The 21,450-nt window shown below is 39.9% G+C and overlaps 2 protein-coding genes across 7 annotated transcripts in view; one reads left to right on the top strand and one right to left on the bottom strand.

Annotated features, from left to right (window-relative positions):
- The window catches only part of IQCB1 (IQ motif containing B1), a 67,563-nt gene extending 52,079 nt beyond the window's left edge, over nt 1-15,484 (bottom strand). For 2 of the 5 annotated variants that reach the window (XM_041721765.1, XM_041722122.1), the window contains exons 1-5: nt 15,370-15,449; nt 14,835-14,919; nt 11,880-11,991; nt 11,289-11,451; nt 8,991-9,120 (exon numbers count right to left, since the gene is read on the bottom strand). In XM_041721765.1, coding sequence (XP_041577699.1) covers nt 8,991-9,120; nt 11,289-11,451; nt 11,880-11,979 — 393 coding nt within the window. In that variant the 5' untranslated portion in view covers nt 11,980-11,991; nt 14,835-14,919; nt 15,370-15,449. Of the gene's footprint in view, nt 1-8,990; nt 9,121-11,288; nt 11,452-11,879; nt 11,992-14,834; nt 14,920-15,070; nt 15,182-15,369 lie in introns of those variants that run through there. The other 3 variants (XM_041721853.1, XM_041722036.1, XM_041721942.1) reach the window with 3 other exon arrangements.
- A 137-nt stretch (nt 15,485-15,621) lies between these two features.
- The window catches only part of EAF2 (ELL associated factor 2), a 33,397-nt gene continuing 27,568 nt past the window's right edge, over nt 15,622-21,450 (top strand). The window contains exon 1 of one of the 2 annotated variants that reach the window (XM_041769536.1): nt 15,622-15,804. In XM_041769536.1, the coding sequence (XP_041625470.1) occupies nt 15,699-15,804 (106 nt within the window). In that variant the 5' untranslated portion in view covers nt 15,622-15,698. The remainder of the gene's footprint in view (nt 15,805-21,450) is intronic. The other variant, XM_041769547.1, reaches the window with a different exon arrangement.

Here is a 21,450-nt window from a genome sequence, read left to right as displayed (position 1 = left end):
AGACACAGCAGAAAGAGCATGGTAATTGTCACTGTTGTCAATCTCAGAAGATAATGTTGGGCTCCTAGACTTCCTATTTTCCTTAAAAAATCCATTAGATAATGCCACCCGTAAATTCATGGTTTTTAAGACTGATTAAGAAAACTTATTCTTAAATCATTTCAAAATTTTGGGATAGATTATTTTTCTTATGGCATATAAAAATGTAAATATACACATGTGTACCTATGTATGCATATATATGTATGTGTGTGTATTATTTTAACCTGTCTGCATCACCATGTGACCTACTATCCATATGCTAGCTAATTAAATTTTTTTGATTGGGAAACACCTAGGCAGATATAACTAGTAAGTTCTCTTGTAATCTCCAGCCCCATTTTAATTTTATCCTGTGGTAAGGTGGCCCTCAGCCCTCTTCTGTAGGTGGTTTATCCCCTTTGATGTATTACTAAAAAAGTTTTTTTTTTTTTTAAGATTTTATTTGTTTACTCATGAGAGACACAGAGAGAGAGAGAGAGAGAGAGAGAGAGAGAGAGGCAGAGACACAGGCAGAGGGAGAAGCAGGCTGGATGCAGGGAGCCTGATGTGGGACTCGATTCTGGCACTCCAGGATCATACCCTGAGCCGAAGGCAGATGCTCAACCACTGAGCCACCCAGGCGTCCCCTAAAAAAGTTTTTAGTCTCTATACAAATAACACAATAAAGAACAGGAAGATATTATGAAAAGTATCAATGACTATATAAGTGAAAAGAATGTAATTACTATTGCTCCTTATGTTCAATACAAGTACTCCGAAGAAAATATAAAGCTGTCTTAATAGTCTGAGCTATTCATGAGATAGAAATCATTTTACAAAGGAGGAAGCTGAGGTATGGTGAAATCAAGTAATCTGCCTAAGATTAGTTTGTGGCATAGCCAGGAAGAGAAATGAAGTCTCACACAAATTCCCATAGTTTGTGACACTTTAATTAACTTGAATTAATTAAATCTAGCCAAGAGGCAAAATTTATTTAATGCTAACATCCCTCAAAATGCCAGTGGAGATGCTGGAAGAATTTGTGACCTATTATATAGAAAGCCTATACTCTAAGTTTAATTCTGCCAATAATACTTCATATACTCAATACTTCATATACTCACTATCTTATCCATATTATATGTCTCATTCAATTTCACTCATAATTTTTTAACTGGTTGGGTTTTTTTAATTAAAAATACATGTCTTAGGTTTTCTATAAGGAATATCTAAAGATCCTGTCTATTCTATTAGCCTAGGCATTAAGTACAAGACTGTGTCTATTCATTATATACTTAAAATACTCTAAATGGAATTTAATATCCTATGATGACTTAGTTATTTCTCTTCATAATTCACAAAGTAGTGAATTTGCTCAATCTTTTTTTTTTTTTGCTCAATCTTTAATATAGCAGTAGGCCCAAATGTATTCATAGCCAAGAACTACTACAATATAAAAGAGTTTCAGCCTTGTAAACTTATGATTCCAATAGATACTATAACTGGATTGACCTGACATTCACAGAACAACAAATGCAGAGTTCACATTCAAGTATAGAGGCAGTCCTTGCTTTTTGCATGGTACTCTGTTAAATGAAACTTGTGCATATCAAAATCTTTACGTGGTTCTGATATGCATGAGATTCAATTAAGATGGCACAGTGCAAAGCAAGGACTTATAATGAAACATTCACCAAGATAAAAGGGCCATAAAACAAGTCTGGATTGAAATGATAAAGTATGTTATCTGACCACAAGAAAATTAAGGTAGAAACTGGTAACAGTAAAACATCAAGAAAATTCACTCTTATGTGGAATTTAAGAAACAAAATAAACCAGCATAGGGGAAAAAAGAAAGGTAAACCAAGAAACAGACTCTTAACTACAGAGCACAAACTGATGGTTACCAGAGGGGAAGTTGTTAGGGGGATGGGTTAAATTCATAATGGAGACTAAGGAATGCACTTGTGATGAGCAACAGGTATTGTATGGAACTGTGGAATTACTAAAGTGTACACCTGAAAGTAATATTACACTGCATGTTAACTAGCTGGAATTCAAATAAAAACAAAATATTTCTAAAATATTTGGGAATTAAGCAACATACTTGTAAGTAACCCATGGGTTAAAAAAAAAAAAAGATACATATAACATTTAGCATAATTGATCCAAGAAATACTTGTTGGATTGAACAAGCCCTAAGCTTAGGTTGAAATATCTCAACTATAGAAAGTCTGAAGAAATAAAACAAATAACCTTTATTGTTCTTTGCCACTGAAGCTATTAGAAAAGTGCTAGGCCACAGAACAATACTTTCCTCTACTGCTAATTTAAGTGGAAGATACGTTTTTGGAAGATGCTATGGAAATAAATGTCTATGGGTGCTGTGCTGTTCAAAATTACGCAGAAGGCAGATCCTTCAAAAAGTTATACAGAATGCATTAGCCAGCAGTTTAAAATTTCACATATAGAGATTACTTTTTGTTGTAATTTTTAAATGCTTCAATCTACTATGCTAATTGTACTTTCAGGCAAATACTACACATGTGAACATCTTCTCAAGAATTTTGGCTATTAAAACACTAAATAGGAAGAGTAGGAAGATGGCGGAAGAGTAGGGTCCCCAAGTCACCTGTCCCCACCAAATTACCTAGATAACTTTCAAATCATCCTGAAAACCTACGGCTTGAGATTTAAAGAGAGAAGAGCTGGAATGCTACAGTGAGAAGAGTTAGCGCTTCTATCAAGGTAGGAAGACGGGGGTTGTGGGGGACAAAAGGCATCCAAGGGCGAGGGGCCCCGTGAGGAGTTGGGCTAAGGCCAATCGGCAAGTGCCCCAAGGACAGGAAAGCCCTGTCCCCAGAGAAGCAGGAGCTTCACCAATCTTCCCGGACAGAGAGTCACTCGCAGGGAGTTGGAGCAGGATCTCAGGAGGGGCGGGGATGCCCTCAGGCTCCGGGGAGGACACGCCACACCTCACGGTGGGGCTCCCTAAAGGGCTGCAGTGTGCACCCAGCTGGACCCCGGGAGCAGCTTGGAGGTGGCTTGGGCAGAGGCTCTGCTCAGAGGGGGCTGCGCGGGAGAGAGCACAATTCCAACAGCGTAGGCCGGGAGCCCAGGGCGCCAGGGATACAGCCCAAGATCCGCCCAACCCCGGGAGCATCCAAGCCCCTGCGGATTGAGAGCTCCGGTAGCTACTGCGGGAGCTGACTCCAGGGCTGGAGAGCTAACCACCACTGTTGTTCCTCCTGGGGCCTCACAGGATAAACAACCCCCACTGAGCTTCATAGTGGCCTCACAGGATAAACAGGTTAAACAACTTTCACTGAGCCTTGTACCATGCAGGGGGCTCAGCAGCTCCCCCAAGTGTTCACACCTGAGAATCAGCACAGCAGGCTCCTCCCCCAGAAGACCAGCTACACAGACAGGGGAAAAACAAACTATTGACCAAGCAGCACTGGAAAGTTCCAGGGGAAGTCGAGGGATTTACAGTAAATAGAATCAGAGGATACTCCCCCTTGTTTTTTGTTTTCTGTTTGCTTCCCCCCCTTTTTTCCCTTTCTTCTCTTTTTCTTTCCTTTTTTTTAAATCTTTTTCTTTTCTTTCTCTTCTCTCTTTTTCTCCTTTTCCCAATACAACTTGTTTTTGGCCACTCTGCACTGAGCAAAATAACTAGAAGGAAAAACTCACCTCAAAAGAAAGAATCAGAAACAGTCCTCTCTCCCACAGAGTTACAAAATTTGGATTACAATTCAATGTCAGAAAGCCAATTCAAACATTTTTCTTTAAAGATTTTATTTATTTATTCATCATAGTCACAGACTGAGAGAGAGAGAGGCAGAGACACAGGCAGAGGGAGAAGCAGGCTCCATGCAGGGAGTCTGACGTGGGATTCGATCCCGGGTCTCCAGGATCGTGCCCTGGGCCAAAGGCAGGCGCCAAACCGCTGTGCCACCCAGGGATCCCAGAAAGCCAATTCAGAAGCACAATTATAAAGTTACTGGTGGCTCTAGAAAAAAGCATAAAGGACTCAAGAGACTTCATGTCTGCAGAATTTAGATCTAATCAGGCAAAAATTAAAAATCAATTAAATGAGATGCAATCCAAACTAGACGTCCTAACGACGAGGATTAATGAGGTAGAAGAACAAGTGAGTGACATAGAAGACAAGTTGATGGCAAAGAGGGAAACTGAGGAAAAAGAAAAACAATTAAAAGATCATGAGGATAGATTAAGGGAAATAAATGACAGCCTGAGGAAGAAAAATCTACGTTTAATTGGGGTTCACGAGGGCGCCGAAAGGGACAGAGGTCCAGAGTATGTATTTGAACAAATCATAGCTGAAAACTTTCCGAATCTGGGAAGGAAAACAGGCATTCAGATCTAGGAAATAGAGAGATCCCCCCCTAAAATCAATAAAAACCGTTCAACACCTCAACATTTAATAGTGAAGCTTGCAAATTCCAAAGATAAAGAGAAGATCCTTAAAGCAGGAAGAGACAAGAAATCTCTAACTTTTATGGGGAGAAATATTAGATTAACAGCAGACCTCTCCAGAGACCTGGCAGGCCAGAAAGGGCTGGCAGGATATATTCAGGGTCCTAAATGAGAAGAACATGCAGCCAAGAATACTTTATCTAGCAAGACTCTCATTCAGAATAGGAGGACAGATAAAGAGCTTCCAAGATAGGCAGAAACTGAAAGAATATGTGACCACCAAATCAGTTCTCCAAGAAATATTAAGGGGGACTCTGTAATAGAAAGAGGAAGTCCAAGGGAACAATCCACAAAAACAGGGACTGAATAGGTATCATGACACTAAATTCATATCTTTCAATAGTAACTCTGAACGTGAATGGGCTTAATGACCCCATCAAAAGGCGCAGGGTTTCAGACTGGATAAAAAAGCAAGACCCATCTATTTGCTGTCTACAAGAGACTCATTTTAGACCTAAGGACACCTACAGCTTGAAAATAAAAGGTTGGAGAACCATTACCATTCAAATGGTCCTCAAAAGAAAGCAGGGGTAGCCATCCTTACATCAGATAAATTAAAGTTTATCCCGAAGACTGTAGTGAGAGATGAAAAGGGACACTGTATCATACTTAAAGGATCTATCCAACAAGAGGACTTAACAATCATCAATATATATGCCCCGAGTGCAGGAGCTGCCAAGTATATCAATCAATTAATAACCAAAGTTAAGACATACTTAGATAATAATGCACATACTTGATGACTTCAATGTAGCGCTTTCTACAATCAACAGGTCTTCTAAGCACAACATCTCCAAAGAAACAAGAGCTTTAAATGATACACTGGACCAGATGGAATTCACAGATATCTACAGAACATTACATCCAAACTCAACTGAATACACATTCCTCTCAAGTGCACATGGAACTTTCTCCTGAATAGACCACATACTGGGTCACAAATCAGGGCTTAACCAATACCAAAAGATTGGGATTGTCCCCTAGGTATTTTCAGACCATAATGCTTTGAAATTAGAATTAAATCACAAGAAGAAGTTTGGAAGGATTTCAAACATGTGGAGGTTAAAGACAATCCTGCTAAAAGATGAAAGAGTCAACCAGGAAATTAGAGAAGAATTAAAATGATTCATGGAAACTAATAAGAATGAAGATACAACCATTCAAAATCTTTGGGATACAGCAAAAGCAGTCCTGAGGGGGAAATACATCGCAATACAAGCATCCATTCAAAAACTGGAAAGAGCTCAAATACAAAAGCTAACCTTATACCTAAAGGAGCTAGAGAAAAAACAGCAAATAGATCTTACACGCAGCAGAAGAGAGTTAATAAAGAGCAGAACTCAACGGAATTGAGACCAGAAGAACTGTGGAACAGATCAACAAAACCAGGAGTTGGTTCTTTGAAAGAATTAATAAGATAGATAAACCATTAGCCAGCCTTATTAAAAAGAAGAGAGAAAAGACTCAAATTAATAAAATCATGAATGACAAAGGAGAGATCACTACCAACACCAAGGAAATACAAACGATTTTAAAAACATATTATGAACAGCGATACGCCAATAAACTAGGCAATCTAGAAGAAATGGACGCATTCCTGGAAAACCACAAACGACCAAAACTGGAACAGGAAGAAATAGAAAACTTGAACAAGCCGATAACCAGGGAGGAAATTGAAGCAGTCATCAAAAACCTCCCAAAACACAAAAGTCCAGGGCCAGATGGCTTCCCAAGGGAATTCTATCAAACGTTTAAAGAAGAAACCATACCTATTCTACTAAAGCTGTTCCAAAAGATAGAAAGGGATGGAACACTTCCAAACTTGTTCTATGAGGCTAGCATGACCTTAATTCCAAAACCAGACAAAGACCCCACCGAAAAGGAGAATTATAGACCAATATCCCTGATGAACACAGATGCAAAACTTCTCAACAAGATACTAGCCAACAGGATCCAACAATACATTAAGAAGATTATTCACCATGACCAAATGGGATTTATTCCCGGGATGCAAGACTGGGTCAACACTCATAAAACAATCAGTGTGATTGATCATATCAGCAAGAGAAAAAACAAGAACTATATGATCCTCTCAATAGATGCAGAGAAAGGATTTGACAAAATACAGCATCCGTTCCTGATCAAAACTCTTCAGAGTACAGGGATAGAGGGAACATTCCTCAGCATCTTAAAAGCCATCTACAAAAAGCTCACAGCAAATATCGTTCTCAATGGGGAAACACTGGGAGCCTTTCCCCTAAGATCAGGAACAAGACAGGGATGTCACTCTCACCACTACTATTCAACATAGTACTAGAAGTCCTAGCCTCAGCAATCAGACAACAAAAAGACATTAAAGGCATTCAAATTGGCAAAGAAGAAGTCAAACTCTCCCTCTTCGCCGATGACATGATACTCTACATAGAAAACCCAAAAGACTCCACCTCAAGATTGGCAGAACTAATACAGCAATTTGGCAGTGTGGCAGGGTACAAAATCAATGCCCAGAAGTCAGTGACATTTCTATACACTAACAATGAGACTGAAGAAAGAGAAATTAAGGAATCAATCCCGTTTACAATTGCACCCAAAAGCATAAGATACCAAGGAATAAACCTAACCAAAGTGGTAAAGTATCTATACCCTAGAAACTACAGAACGTTTCTGAAAGAAATTGAGGAAGACACAAAGAGAAGGAAAAATATTCCATGCTCATGGATTGGAAGAATTAATATTGTGAAAATGTCAATGTTACTCAGGGCAATTTACATGTTTAATGCAATCCCTATCAAAATACCATGGACTAAAACAAAACAAAACAAAACAAAACAATACCATGGACTTTCTTCAGAGAGTGGAACAAATTCTCTTAAGATTTGTGTGGAACCAGAAAAGACCCCGAATAGAAGGGGAATTTTAAAAAAGAAAATCATAGCTGGGGGCATCACAATGCCAGATTTCAGGTTGTACTACAAAGCTGTGGTCATCAAGACAATGTGGTACTGGCACAAAAACAGACACATAGATCAATGGGACAGAATAGAGAATACAGAAGGGGACCCTCAACTTTATGGTCAACTAATATTTTACAAAGGAGGAAAGACTATCCACTGGAAAAAAGTCTCTTCAATAAATGGTGCTGGGAAAGTTGGACATCCTCATGCTGAAGAATGAAACTGGACCATTCTCTTACACCATACACAAAGATAAACTCAAAATGGATGAAAGATCTTAATGTGAGACAAGGTTCTATCAAAATCCTACAGGAGAATACAGGCAACACCCTTTTTGAACTTGGCCACAGCAACTTCTTGCAAGATACATCCATGAAGGCAAGAGAAACAAAAGCAAAATGAACTAACTATTGGGACTTCATCAAGATAAGAAGCTTTTGCACAGCAAAAGAAACAGTCAACAAAACTAAAAGACAACCTAGAGATTGGGAGAAGATATTTGCAAATGACGTATCAGATAAAGGACTAGTATCCAAGATCTATAAAGAAGTTATTAAACTCAACAGCAAAGAAACAAACAATCCAATCATGAAATGGGCAAAAGACATGAACAGAAATCTCACAGAGGAAGACATAGACATGGCCAACAAGCATATGAGAAAATGCTCTGCATCACTTGCCATCAGGCAAATACAAATCAAAACCACAATGAGATCCTACCTCACACCAGTGAGAATGGGGAAAATTAACAAGGCAGGAAACAACAAATGTTGGAGAGGATGTGGAGAAAGGGGAATTCTCCTGCACTGTTGGTGGGAATGGGAACTGGTGCAGCCACTCTGGAAAACTGTGTGGAGGTTCCTCAAAGAGTTAAAAATAGATCTGCCCTAGCAATTGCACTGCTGGGGATTTACCCCAAAGATACAGATGCAGTGAAACACCAGGACAACTGCACCCCGATGTTTAGAGCAGCAATGTCCATAATAGCCAAACTGAAGGAACCTCGGTGTCCATCGAAAGATGAATCGATAGAGAAGCTGTGATATATGTATACAATGGAATATTACTCAGGCATTAGAAACAAATACCCAGCATTTGCTTCAACATGGATGGAACTGGAGGGTATTATGCTGAGTGAAGTAAGTCAATTGGAGAAGGACAAACATTATATGGTCTCATTCATTTGGGGAATATAAAAAATATGGGAATAGTTTTTAGTGAAAGGGAATAAAGGGGAAAGGAGAAAAAATATGGGAATATTTTTTAGTGAAAGGGAATAAAGGGGAAAGGAGAAAAAATGAGTGGGAAATATCAGAAACAGAGACAAAACATGAGAGACTCCTAACTCTGGGAAATGAACAAGGGATGGTAGAAAGGGAGGTGGGTGGGGGTGACTGGGTGACGGGCACTGAGGGGGACACTTGATAGGATGAGCACTGGGTGTTATTATATATGTTGGCAAATTGAACACCCATAAAAAATAAATAAATAAATAAAACACTAAATAAATACATATACCTTAGCTGAATTGATGAAACATGTTTGCAATCGTCTCCCCAAAACCAGAAAATTTTCTGCAGCTGATGGAAGTAATTCATTGTAAAATTCCTCTGCATCTTCTCCTGGCTCCAAGCCCACACAGCAATGGCTGAAATAAGAGCACAAGTCTGTGACTCAGTTTGTGTTAATTATAAATTTCAATTAGATGTCAGAGCTTCTCTAGACAACATTGTGCGAGAATTTTCAGTTATCTCCTTTGTTGCCAAGTTAAAAAAGAACTTCTGCTGGAAAATTAACATACAACTTTCTAGAAAAGTGAGTGGTGTGGACTTTGCCTATACTTAGAGCCAAGACTCTTATGTCCTAAAATCCTACTTGTCAATCTTTTTTTTTTTTTTTAAGATTTTATTTATTTATTCATAAGAATACACAGAGAGAAGAGAGAGAGAGAGAGAGGCAGAGACACAGGCAGAAGGAGAAGCAGGCTCCATGCAGGGAGCCCGACGCGGGACTCCAGGATCAGGCCCTGGGCTGAAGGCGGCACTAAACCGCTGAACCACCCGGGCTGCCCGCTACTTGTCAATCTTTTGGAAAACAAAATACACTTGACTCACAATAAAGAGAAATGAGGCAAGTTTTCAGTGAATGAAAAGCATTCACTTTAAAAGCAATATAATACCTTCAGAGTCTAATTCATGAAAATCATTTGTGCTAATTGCTAAAAAATACCTTGGGTAGGATTAGTCTGCAAGGGATCGATTAAGAAATCAAACACGCTAATACCAATTCTACTCTCCAACAACTCTAAGAAGTCTACAAAACATCTGACTACATATTCCTTATAGCAGAAGAGTAAACAGTAAAAATCTAACTGTAATCTACATTAAAGGAGAAAGTCATTTAGAGAAATGAGTCCTTTGAAACTGCACATAAAAGTCACTCCCTGGATATAAAATGGGTATATTCAAACCCTCGATAATAAAATGTATTTGTGTAGACTAAAACTAACAAGAGTCCCCCCAACCCAAGAATGATCTCTAATGAGTAAATATTGCTGTCAGAGGCTATTCAACATAAGTGAAGACACTGATAATCAATAGTGATTACATAGGAGTATGCTAAAAACTTAACTGGCTAATGCTCAATGTATTTTTTTTTTAATTTTTTTAATTTTTATTTTATTTATTTTTATTTTTTATTTTTTTGCACATCAGTCCTAAAGTTAATGGACAAATGCTCACATATGTCAATTCCTCTCATTTTTTAAAAGATTTTATTTATTCATGAGAGACACACAGAGGCAGAAACATAGGCAAGGGAGAAGAAGGCTTCCTGTGGGGAGCCCGATGCAGGATTCAATCCCAGCATCCTGGGATCATGACCTGAGCCAAAGGCAAATGCTCAACCACTAAGCCACCCAGGTGCCCTGTCAGTTTCTCTTCTTACTTTGGTTCCAAAAGTTAATTATCCAAGAGTATCTATTTTGATTGTGAACATTAATAAATGAAAAGTATGTTTTTGTAGATTCACAAACATGGGGATTTCTTAAGACTTGGGTTCCACCCCAGGAGCCTTTCTCAATAAATATTTTCATAAGCTAACATATCTAATGAAAACAAAGGCTTTGTTTACTTAAGGAAATAATCTTTGAAAAGTATATAAAAAAGAACATTATATACACTTGTTAATTATTTTTTCTAACTATACACTATGTAGTAGTAACAAATTAGGAACAGCAGCTGTGAAAGGTAAGATCCAATTAATAATGCATACTTTTAGTTACTTAATTAGGAGTAGCTTAGGCACTGTGAACAACTGGTTTATTTTTTGCCTCTTTTAAAAACAAACAATTTTGGCATTTTCTCTCAATTTCTAGCATGGCAGTAGGTCAGTAAATGCTGCTTTTGAATTTTATCGACAGAATTTGGGCTACTTAATGAAATATACAATTGAGATAACTAAATCAATTCATCTCATCTCTACTGTAAGTTTTTCCAGTAGAGACAGTGCCTTAGTATCTTCATTTCTTCATATAGTCTTTAGTCAATAAAAAGTCTGTTAGGTTCTTGAAACCGAGTGGTGAGCAAAAGACATGATCACCGTCTTTCTAGGACTTATGCAGCAAAATTTTAGATGGTGAAATACTAACAAATTTAATTACAAACAATAATATATGGTATGAAGGTAAAGTACAACAACCTACCACACAGAAAGTTGCCAGTGCTATTAATCAGAAAAATAAAAAGAAGCAAATGGCAAATAAGAATCTACTACTATATCCCTCAAGAACAAATGGACTTATTGCTTCATTTTTACCTTAATATCTGTGTAAGTTGGGATATTGTAGTCCAACCTCCCTGGATTCGAGAACAATCTTGACTGAGCACCAGAAGGCAATACTGAATGAGGTCATAACAATATATATCTTGTTTGATTTTCTTCAACTCTGAGCTTCCTAAAGGTGTGTTGTTTATTATTTCTAAGGGAAAAGGAAATAAATATACTTATTTTTGCTCAATAAATCCAAGAGCTTTTTGTGTATTTTATAGTCTGAATAACAACCAAAAATATTTTTAAAAGGAAAAAAAAATTACTGCTTTGTCACAATGCTAAAATTTCTCTGAACAAATTAGAAACCAATGCCAAAACTATATCCATGATAGAATTATTTTGTTAAACAATGTTAGCCAATCACAAAAAGATTTTCTTAGTTTTTTTTTTTTTTTAAAGATTTATTTATTTATTTGGGGCAGGGGGAGCAGAGAGAGAGAGACAGAAAGTCTTAAGCAGATTATGTGCTGAGTCAGCCCAACACAGGGCTTGATCTCAGTCCTGAGACCACAACCTGAGTCAAAATCAAGAGTCAGATGTTTAACTGCACCCTCAGGTGCTCCAAGATTCTCTTACCTTTTAACTTCAATAGTATAACAGGGACATTTTGCTCAGGACTTTTTGCAACTTCAGCAGCTAGAGATAAGATCCTTGGGTCTGTACCTGTTGGCTTCATTTCTTACATCACCTATATTTTGACAGACAGAAAGGTAAAGGTCAAACAGCCCTAAAATATTTGCTCCCTAAATAATGTTTGAAAAAGTTTCAATACAAATAAAACTTTAGCTTTGCTTGCTTTGAGAAGTAAAAGGTAGATTTTTCAATTTCTTCCTTAAAGTAGATTCTGGTTTTTCTAACTAGAATATTTCTAAAAGAGCTAGAAACTCCTGTAACTTACTGTGACAGCTACGGTACATATTATCTATTGTGCACCAAGAGTCAGGAAGTGCTAGGTGCTCCACATTCACTCTCTCTGATCTGCACAATAATCCAGGGATAGAAATTGCTTTCTTTTATCATAAAAGAGACACTGGGTGCAGAAAAGAGCTAATAGACCCAAGACAAGATTGGCCCTGCTGGTGCCTAGGAACTTGGATTTCAGAGGGTTTCCATGATTCCCGAGTAAGAGTGGCTCCCTGTGCCCAAAGTGTGAAAACAATGTGGTTTATGCAGAATGTCTGTTTCCTTCCAGAAATTTGGAATTCTGGTACTAGGTAGTAGAGGATACCTACATGATCATATTTCAATAAATACCTTTGTCACTGAATCTCCAGTGAGCTTCTCTGGTAGACAACACTTCAAACTGTCACAACTCATTATAGAAGAATTAAGTGTGTCAAATGTGAATTAATGGGGAGAAGATTCCTGGAAGTTTGCACCAGTTTTCCTTGGGATTTTGCCTCATTTGCCTTTTCTCTGTGTTGATTTTGCTTTGTATCCTTTCACTGTAGTAAATCATAGCCATGGGACTCTTGGGTGGCTCAGTGGTTGAGCGGTCTGCCTTTGGTTCAGGGCATGATCCTGGAATCCGGAGATCGGGTCCCACATCGGGCCCCCGCAGGAGTCTGCTTCTTCCTCTGCCTGTCTCTCTGCCTCTCTCTCTCTCTGGCTCTCATGAATAAATAAATAAATCTTGAAAAAAATCATAGTTATGAATCTGATTATATCTTAAGAACTGTGAGCCTTCCCAATGAATCACTGAACCTGGCGTTGGTCTTGTTGTGTGTTGATCTCCAACACACAACTTGGAAATGAGATGTTAATTATAACATAAATAGAAGCTTGTCTATAAACAGAAGAGTACATAAAATCCATTATTTTAAAGTCAAAAAACGCATCCCAATTTTATTTACTAAAACTTTTCTGTATGAAAAAGTTTTATATATGTTACACAAATATATGTTGAAAGAAGGGATAAATGAACAAACTTTGGGCATTTCAAAGCTTAATTTCTTGACTCTCCGCTTTCTTCCTTATTACAATATGAAAACTTCAGATTTCTAATTAGTAGTCTTTTTTAAGTAAAATAGGCTTAAAACACAGTTCTTGCCCTCTGGTTAACATACTAAAACACCCCTGAAACATTATCATCATCACCAAACACATGCGTAGGGCACAATGTTGGATGCATGGGTCACAAGAATTTTATATGGGACCAAAGTCCCTGATATTCATGTTCTGTTTGGGAAAGAAAAAAGTATGCACGCACATATATACACATATGTGATATAAAATAATTATATAAACTACTTTAAGTGCCAAATAGATAACACAAATGATAAGAAAACAGACCGCATAGTCAGAAAACTGGGCTTCTCTGAATCAGTTTTCTTATCTGTAAACAAATTAGCAATTTCTACTTTCTAGAATAACTAAAGGTTTTGAAAACAAAGTAGAAACCAAGGATGGTTCTAAAATGTTACCAGAGGGACGCCTGCGTGGCTCAGCGGTTGAGCCTCTGCCTTTGGCTCAGGGCGTGATCCTGGAGTCCCGGGATCAGGTCCCACAACCGGCTTCCTGCATGAAGCCTGCTTCTCCCTCTGCCTGTGTCCCTGCCTGTCTCTCTGTGTCACTCATGAATAAATAAATAAAATCTTCAAAAAATAAAAAATAAAATAAAAAAATGTTGTCGGACAGTAGGGTTACACATCAATAATGGTAACCATTTGAAGTGTGCTGTGAATGGTTTTAAATCCTTTCATGTATTAATTCACGTAACCCTCAACAACTCTAAGGAGGAAGTACTATTATCCCCCCCCCCCAATTTTAATGATGAACATTCTTTAGTTTGCATGAAGTCACACTGTAAAGTATGAAGCTGGGGTTCAAATACAAAAATTCTGGCTCCAGGGGCAGCCCAGGGGGCCCAGTGGTTTAGCCCCGGAAGGCCGGGGGTGTGATCCTGGGGTCCTGGGATTGAGTCCCATGTCGGGCTCCCTGCATGCAGCCTGCTTCTCCCTCTGCCTGCGTCTCTGCCTCTCGCTCTCATGAATAAATAAATAAAATCTTAAAAAAAAAATTAAAAAGGGGGGGAAATCCCTGTGTGGTTCAGCAGTTTAGTGCCTGCCTTCAGCCCAGGGCATGATCCTGGAGACCTGGGGTCGAGTCCCAGGTCAGGATCCCTGCGTGAAGCCTGCTTCTCCCTCTGCCTCTCATGAATAAATAAATAAAATCTTAAAAAAAAATTCTGGCTCCAGCACCTGAGCACTTACTTACCACACTACACAGCCTTCCTAGTCCTTTCAAGAGTAAAATTGAGACAAGCAGACAGATTGAGGAGCCCTAGTCACCTACTTGCCCAGAACAATAAATCTGCAAATTTGGCGACAGTACAGGTCAAGTAAGGGAGCAGGGCGTAATTACACACTTACCCTGAAAAGCCACCACCCGTTCCGGCAACCGTCTGTAAACTTTCTCCTCTCACACAACCCTTCCCTCCTCAACTTTATCCTGACACTCATGAACTTTTGACAGAAAAAAAAAAAAAAAAGAAAGAAAGGCAATTATTTTTCAATTATTAATGCTATTTACCCTGTTGTCACAGCACGAGCTGGGCCCAGCCTCAGGCTTGGGGGAGTCGTCTTCCTGGGCCCGCCGTTACTGCCTCCAAAGATCCCTGGGAAGGAAATAAATAAAAGGCTCCTTGATGCAACGTGGCTGCCGCTGATCCTAAACGCCGCCGCAGTTCCTAACTCCGAATCTTTTTTTTTTTTTTTTTTTTTCCCCTTCTCCTTCCTCCCCGTCCCCGGTCGGGACCCTCACAGCACCGGGGACTTTCTCTGAACAGGAGGCGACCGCCGAGGTAACGGCGTCGCCGCCGGTGAGGTCCCAGGTCCGAGGCTCCGCGGCAGCGAGCTCCTTCGCTCCGGATTCTCCACCTGCTCCGGCGCCACCAGGCCGCGGGCAACACGCACCCCGGGGCCCCGCTCCCGCCCCTCCCCGGGCCTGTTTCCACCACAGATCTCCACAGAAACGGGGCAGACTCTCCCGTTGGGAGCTCCGCGGTGCCGGGACGCTGGGCCCAGGCCTCCCTCTCGCTCCCCAGCGGCCTCCCCGGCCGGGTTACCTCAGCCTCCCTGCGCGGCCCCCCGCCGCAGCTCCCGACTCCCACCACGCACCTCCGCCGCGCGGCCTCCCGGGGACGGCGTGCGTCGCGACGCGGGAAAGGGACCCGGAGGCGGGAGCGGGGTCCTGGAGTGGGGCGGGGCGCCCTTCCGGGCAGCCAATCAGCACTCGAGGGGCGCCGGGGGGCGGGGCGGGGGAGGGCGCGCGCGTCCGGCGCGGGGCGGAGTCTGCTGACCGCCGGGGCGGCCGCAGGTGCAGCTGCTCCGGGACCAGGTGGCAGCTGGAAGCGAGCGCAGGTGGCGGCGGCGAAGCTGGAGCGGGAGAGTCAAGATGAATGGAGCAGCAGGACCGGGGTCCAGGGACCGTCGCGAGCGGGTTCTCAAGTTAGGCGAGAGTTTTGAGAAGCATCCGCGCTGCGCCTTCCACACCGTACGCTGTGAGTTAGGACGGTCCCCGGGAGGATGGGGGGACTCTGGCCGTGGGGAAGTGGAGGCACAAACCTCTCCGGAGTCGCGTTGCCACAGACACCCTCCCCCTTACTCTGCTGGAAAGTGGGATGCCCGGCGCTATCCGCTGCCCTGCCTGGAGTCCCGGGCGGTTCGTGTCAGGAGCCGGAGTTGATCAGCTGTGCATAAACCCTGTGCAGACAGATTCCAGGGGATCGGGAAGCAGAGAGGGAAACTTTGCGGAGCTGTCCCGGGGTGCTGCCGATGAACGGGCAAATAGTAAGGTGACAGCTGGAAGGGCAAATAGTAAGGTGACAGCTGGAAGGGCGCAAAGGACCCACCTTTATGGAGGGGGGGAGCCAATGCCTTGAGGCTGATAGGGAAATATTCCCTCTCCAGTTCACTTTTCCTGTCTCTGGCTGATGAGAGTTCTTGTTTAGTCTGTTCCTTGGGTAGATATTCTTTTTCTTTCTTTCTTTCTTTTTTTGGGGGGGAGGGGGTGTAGATATTCTGAACCATCTCAGTAAACTGCATCTCTTTTGAACCTTTGATTTCATTCAATGATCAGATACTGATTATCATAAGTACTGGAGGGTGTGTTACTCGGGTTTTTTTGTTTTTTTCTTTTTAAAGAAAGGTATATTTAAAAAATAAAAAAATAAGGATATTTACTTCCCTTTGATTTCTCCTTTTGATTGTCCTCTGGATCTAATTTTGATCAATCACGCTCTGTTATATTGTTGAGGTAGGAAAAAGGAGCTCTTTTATTTTGACAGTTGGCTGGTATAGCTTCCAGGAAGGAAAATATAGCATATTGTGACTTGGTATGTAAAACATTTCATTCTTTGCATAGTAGCCCTCAGAATTACAGAGCGGAAAGGAAACTTTGAGATCTTTGAACCATGACCTCTTATTTTTCTGTGGCAAAATTGTGAAGTAGGTCTTTTTTCACTTCCTTTCCCTAGCTGTGTTCCTCCTTTAGTGTCTCATCATTCCACCTTTCCCTGTCGTCTTGTCCTTAGACTGTCCAGAGATCTTTTTTTTTTTTTTTAAGATTTTATTTATTTATTCATGAGAGACACACAGAGAGAGAGGCAGAGACACAGGCAGAGGGAGAAGCAGGCTCCATGCAGGGAGCCCATCATGCGACTTGATCCTGGGTCTCCAGAATCAGCTCTGGGCCAGAGGCGGTGCTAAACCACTGAGACACCTGGGCTGCCCTGTCCAGAGATCTTCATGGCTTTTACTCTGAACTTTTCCAAGCGCCAAATACCCAATTACAACTCAACATTCTCCAAAAATTTGGTTAAGTTGTAGATAATCTAATTATAGTAACTCAGAGTAAAGGTATAAAGACCAATAGGTTTAACTCTCCATGGATGTATTTGCATTTTACAAAAGCGTCCTTTGTTTTTTCTTTTCTCTTTCTTTCTTTCTTTCTTTCTTTCTTTCTTTCTTTCTTTCTTTCTTTCTTTCTTTCTTTCTTTCTTTCTTTCTTTTTTTTTTTATGACCCTGAGATCAAGACCAGAGCTGAGATATGCCCAACCCAGCCATCAGGCACTCCATCCTTAGTGTTTTTCTTCTTTGCCATACTCTGTCCTCCAACGTTAACCACGGTGAGACAGCTAGTACTGGCTATGCAGTTTCCCTCCTTTAGTCCCATTTTCCAAAAGTGTTATATAGCTTTTACCTGGTTTCTCCATGCCTTTCTCACAAAGAGTATCTTCTCTCCTCTTCTTTCTCAGATTTGCAGTGGCCTTTTAGTAATTTTTCAAATCAAAAGGTTTAAGAGTATAAAAACTTGCTCATTTGTTTGTTATATTTTCATATAACTTGGGTATATATTCTTTTTAAGGGTATGAACCCCAAATGAAGAAAATCAAAAATAGCCTTTGAAAAGCTTTTTGCAGGTGCTTCAAAGCTTTTCCTTCATAAAAGTTCTCAACATGCTGGAATTATGCCTTTAGAGCTCAAAAATCAGTTGATCTAGCTATAAGAATAAAAGCAAACAAAACCAAAAATAGACAAAACAACCATAGGAATAATAATCACAATAAACCCGGATGTTTGAATACACTTTTAGAGCTGTGAAAGACATTAAAAGAGTTTCCAGCCTCAGTTTTATTCTTGTTGAAGCAGGCAGAGCCTGGGATTTATTTCTAGATTTATTTGAATAAAACCAATCATTATGCTCAAGGATAGGTTCATTTGCCATATGCTCTGCACTCTTAAGGTCTCAGAGTAACGGACGAAACTCTAGAAAACAGGAAATCCTACTTTCGTTCAGGTGGACATAATTTATAACAAACATTCAATTGAGTCAGTGTCATCTGGGAGAAAGTAATATTCTGTGTTTATGTACAGGGGTAATTATGCCTGTCTAATATACTGAGGCTTTGGACAAAACTGGATGTGAATTCTAGCCTCCACCACCTTTACATGTAATGTAACTTTTGGAACATTCTGTAAACACTCAGCCTCAGTTTTTTTATATGTAAATGGCAATAATAATAATATCTACATTTCAGACATTTTTAAGATTTTATTTTTTCTGATACCCCTTGAAAGAATGTTTTTTTTTGTTTTCTTTTGTTTTTTTTTTAAGATTTTATTCATTTATTCATGAGAGACACAGAGAGAGAAAGAGCGAGAGGCAGGGACGCAGGCAGAGGGAGAAGCAGGCTCCATGCAGGAAGCCAGTCGTGGGACTCGATTCCAGGTCTCCAGGATCACATCCTGGGCTGAAGGTGGCACTAAACCGCTGAGCTACCCAGGGATCCCCCATTTTTAAGATTTTAAATAAGGTTGCCTAAGCAACCTACCACTGGTAGAGAATAAAGAGTAGTCGCTATTATTTTTGAAGGGTTATATTTAATGTGTGTATTAGGAATACAGATTAATACAATTAACTTAGACTTTCAGAAGCAGTTATCAGGGCTTAGCAATAAAACCTATCAAAAACATAGTCTGGCATGTGGTAGGGAAGACATGGGATATTCTGTAAGTGATAAGCTAAATGTTTAGTAGCAGATACTTCAGTGGGTGGAAGAGTTTGAATAATAGGATGCACTAGAATAAATTTTGAATTTAGGCTAGTGCCAATTTTTCAACTTATATCTAGATAAGGGACTAGACATTGAAGTTCCCAAATTTGTAAATGACATGATTTCTTGCTGACACTAAATGATGAACTCATGGGCAGTGATTATAGGAAGATTGTTTGAGGCTTCAAGTGAAGCCACGTCCCAAATAGTAGTTGTTAAGCTTTGGTGTGAGCAAACATTAGAAGGTACACTAATGAAAAATGGATTTAAAATTATATTTACATTGAATGTTCTCTGATCAATGTGGTATACTGGAAAAGGTGTGGGTTTTGGACTTAGTTGAATTAGTTCATATCCCAGGAAGTAAATTTATTATAGTAATTGTGATTCTTTTATGATGATATAGATATTATGTGACACTATAGCTGAAATAGAGAAGTAATCAGCATTGACTGAAAAAGCATTAAGTGCAAAGTAGGAAATATTTTTCAACTGTATATGTAATATAAGTAATTGTACTGTCACGAAGAAATAACATAGAGGCTCCTGGGTGGCTCAGTCAATTAAGCATCGTACTCTTGATATCAGCTCATGTCATGATTTCAAGGTCATGAGGTTGAACCCTGCATTCTGCTCCACACTCAGCAGGGAGTCTGCTGGAGATTTTCTTTCCCTCACCCCCTCCCCCTACTCTTTCTTTCTCTCCCTCTCTCTCTCTCTCTGAAATAGATAAGCAAATAAAATTTTAAAAAGGAAGAATAAATAACATAGATGAAAGAAATCCACAGAAAATAAATAAATGGTAAAAGTGGTGGTGAGTTTTCCAAACCAAGGAGAACTGAAAGAAACTATGCAGTTTGGAATCATAGCAACTTTGAAAAAACATTTGACATTTGGAAGCATATAGAAAACATGAGATTACTCAACAAATTCTATAATTCTAGATCTATACTTAATTTCCTTGCAACTCAAAAGCTGTATACTTAGAAAAACTTGTTGTTTGACGGTAAATAAGAGAAATTTCATATAACAGGTAATAAAAAGTAGAATTTATTCTAACAGCAGAATCATTAGAAATGTAAATAGGGGGATCCCTGGGTGGCACAGTGGTTTAGCGCCTGCCTTTGGCCCAGGGCGCGATCCTGGAGACCCGGGATCGAATCCCACTTCAGGCTCCCGGTGCATGGAGCCTGCTTCTCCCTCTGCCTATGTCTCTGCCTCTCTCTCTGTCTCTCTCTGTGTGGCTATCATAAATAAATAAAAATTTAAAAAAATGTAAAAGGGTTCAGAATAGTTTTGATAGTTTTATTGATTACAAATTCATTCTTTTTTTTTTAAATTTTTTTTATTTACTTATGATAGTCACACAGAGAGAGACAGAGAGAGAGGCAGAGACACAGGCAGAGGGAGAAGCAGGCTCCATGCACCGGGAGCCCGATGTGGGACTTGATCCCGGGTCTCCAGGATCGCGCCCTGGGCCAAAGGCAGGTGCCAAACCGCTGCGTCACCCAGGGATCCCTACAAATTCATTCTTATCACTAAAGCAACAGATATTTTGAGTACATTTCTGTCTCTTATACTTGTCTCATAGACGTCTATGGGTAAGCTTCAGGGACTTGTAAATCTCGTGAAATTATACAGTATTTGATATGTACGTTCATCCATGCATTTTTTTTTTTCTGTGGAGAGGATCTCTAGCTGGTCTATAATTTTCATCAGACTCCCATAGGGACTTTTGACTATTGCTCATCTCCTACCAACCGTCCCCCCCCATACATGCAAAAGTGAAGAACTGTAAATATAAGGCAAAAAGGCTATATGTTATGAGTGAATAGAGTATGTGGCTTGAGTTCCTGACTTGATTTTTTTACTGGCTTCATTACTTTAGAGGATTTCCTATTGGTAAAATGTGGGTGAGAATCTTTAATTCAGAGTTGTTGTGAAGATCAAAAGTGATGATATAAAGAAAAAAATAATCAGTTTTTAAACACTAAAACAAAGGTTATAGAATAACAGCCTTTTGGCTGAGTTTGACCCACATAGTTGTTTATGTTTTAGCATAAATTAGTTGTAAATGTGTAAAAATCAAGATCTTTTATACAGAAATATGGATTACCAGCTTCTCTTTAGAAAATTAGAAGATAACCTGGCCACAACAAACCCATATTTCTCTTGGCAGGAGTTGATTGGATCCAAGTTCTGACTGGGTTTATTCCCTGTGGTTCCTCCTCCATCCGCTTCACTGCCTTGGGCTACCTTTCTGGCCTCTTCTCTGAAGCAGTAGTAGCTATAGTTAAATGACAGTCATATCTCCTAGTATTGTCCTTTGTGTCACTGTCAGAAAGATATGGGAGGATAGAGACCAATGGTTTTTCTCTAGGATGTCAATTCTGTTTTACCTATTTATCTACAGAATTCTTTATTGTCAAATATTAAGTGATGGGTGCCCTCTAGGGGAACAGAAATGTACTAGTGAAAAGTACAAAAGGAATATGGCAGTGTCTACCCTAAAGACATGAGAGTCTTGAAATACAGAAGAGTCTGATCTTTAGGTAACAATTAGAAAACAAATGTTTTGCACACAATTTAGC

This window comes from Vulpes lagopus, chromosome 1 (genome assembly GCF_018345385.1).
Source record: "Vulpes lagopus strain Blue_001 chromosome 1, ASM1834538v1, whole genome shotgun sequence".
Lineage (NCBI taxonomy): Eukaryota > Metazoa > Chordata > Mammalia > Carnivora > Canidae > Vulpes > Vulpes lagopus.
Note: the sequence above shows the minus strand (reverse complement) of the source record. Positions and strands in the feature narration are given on the sequence as shown.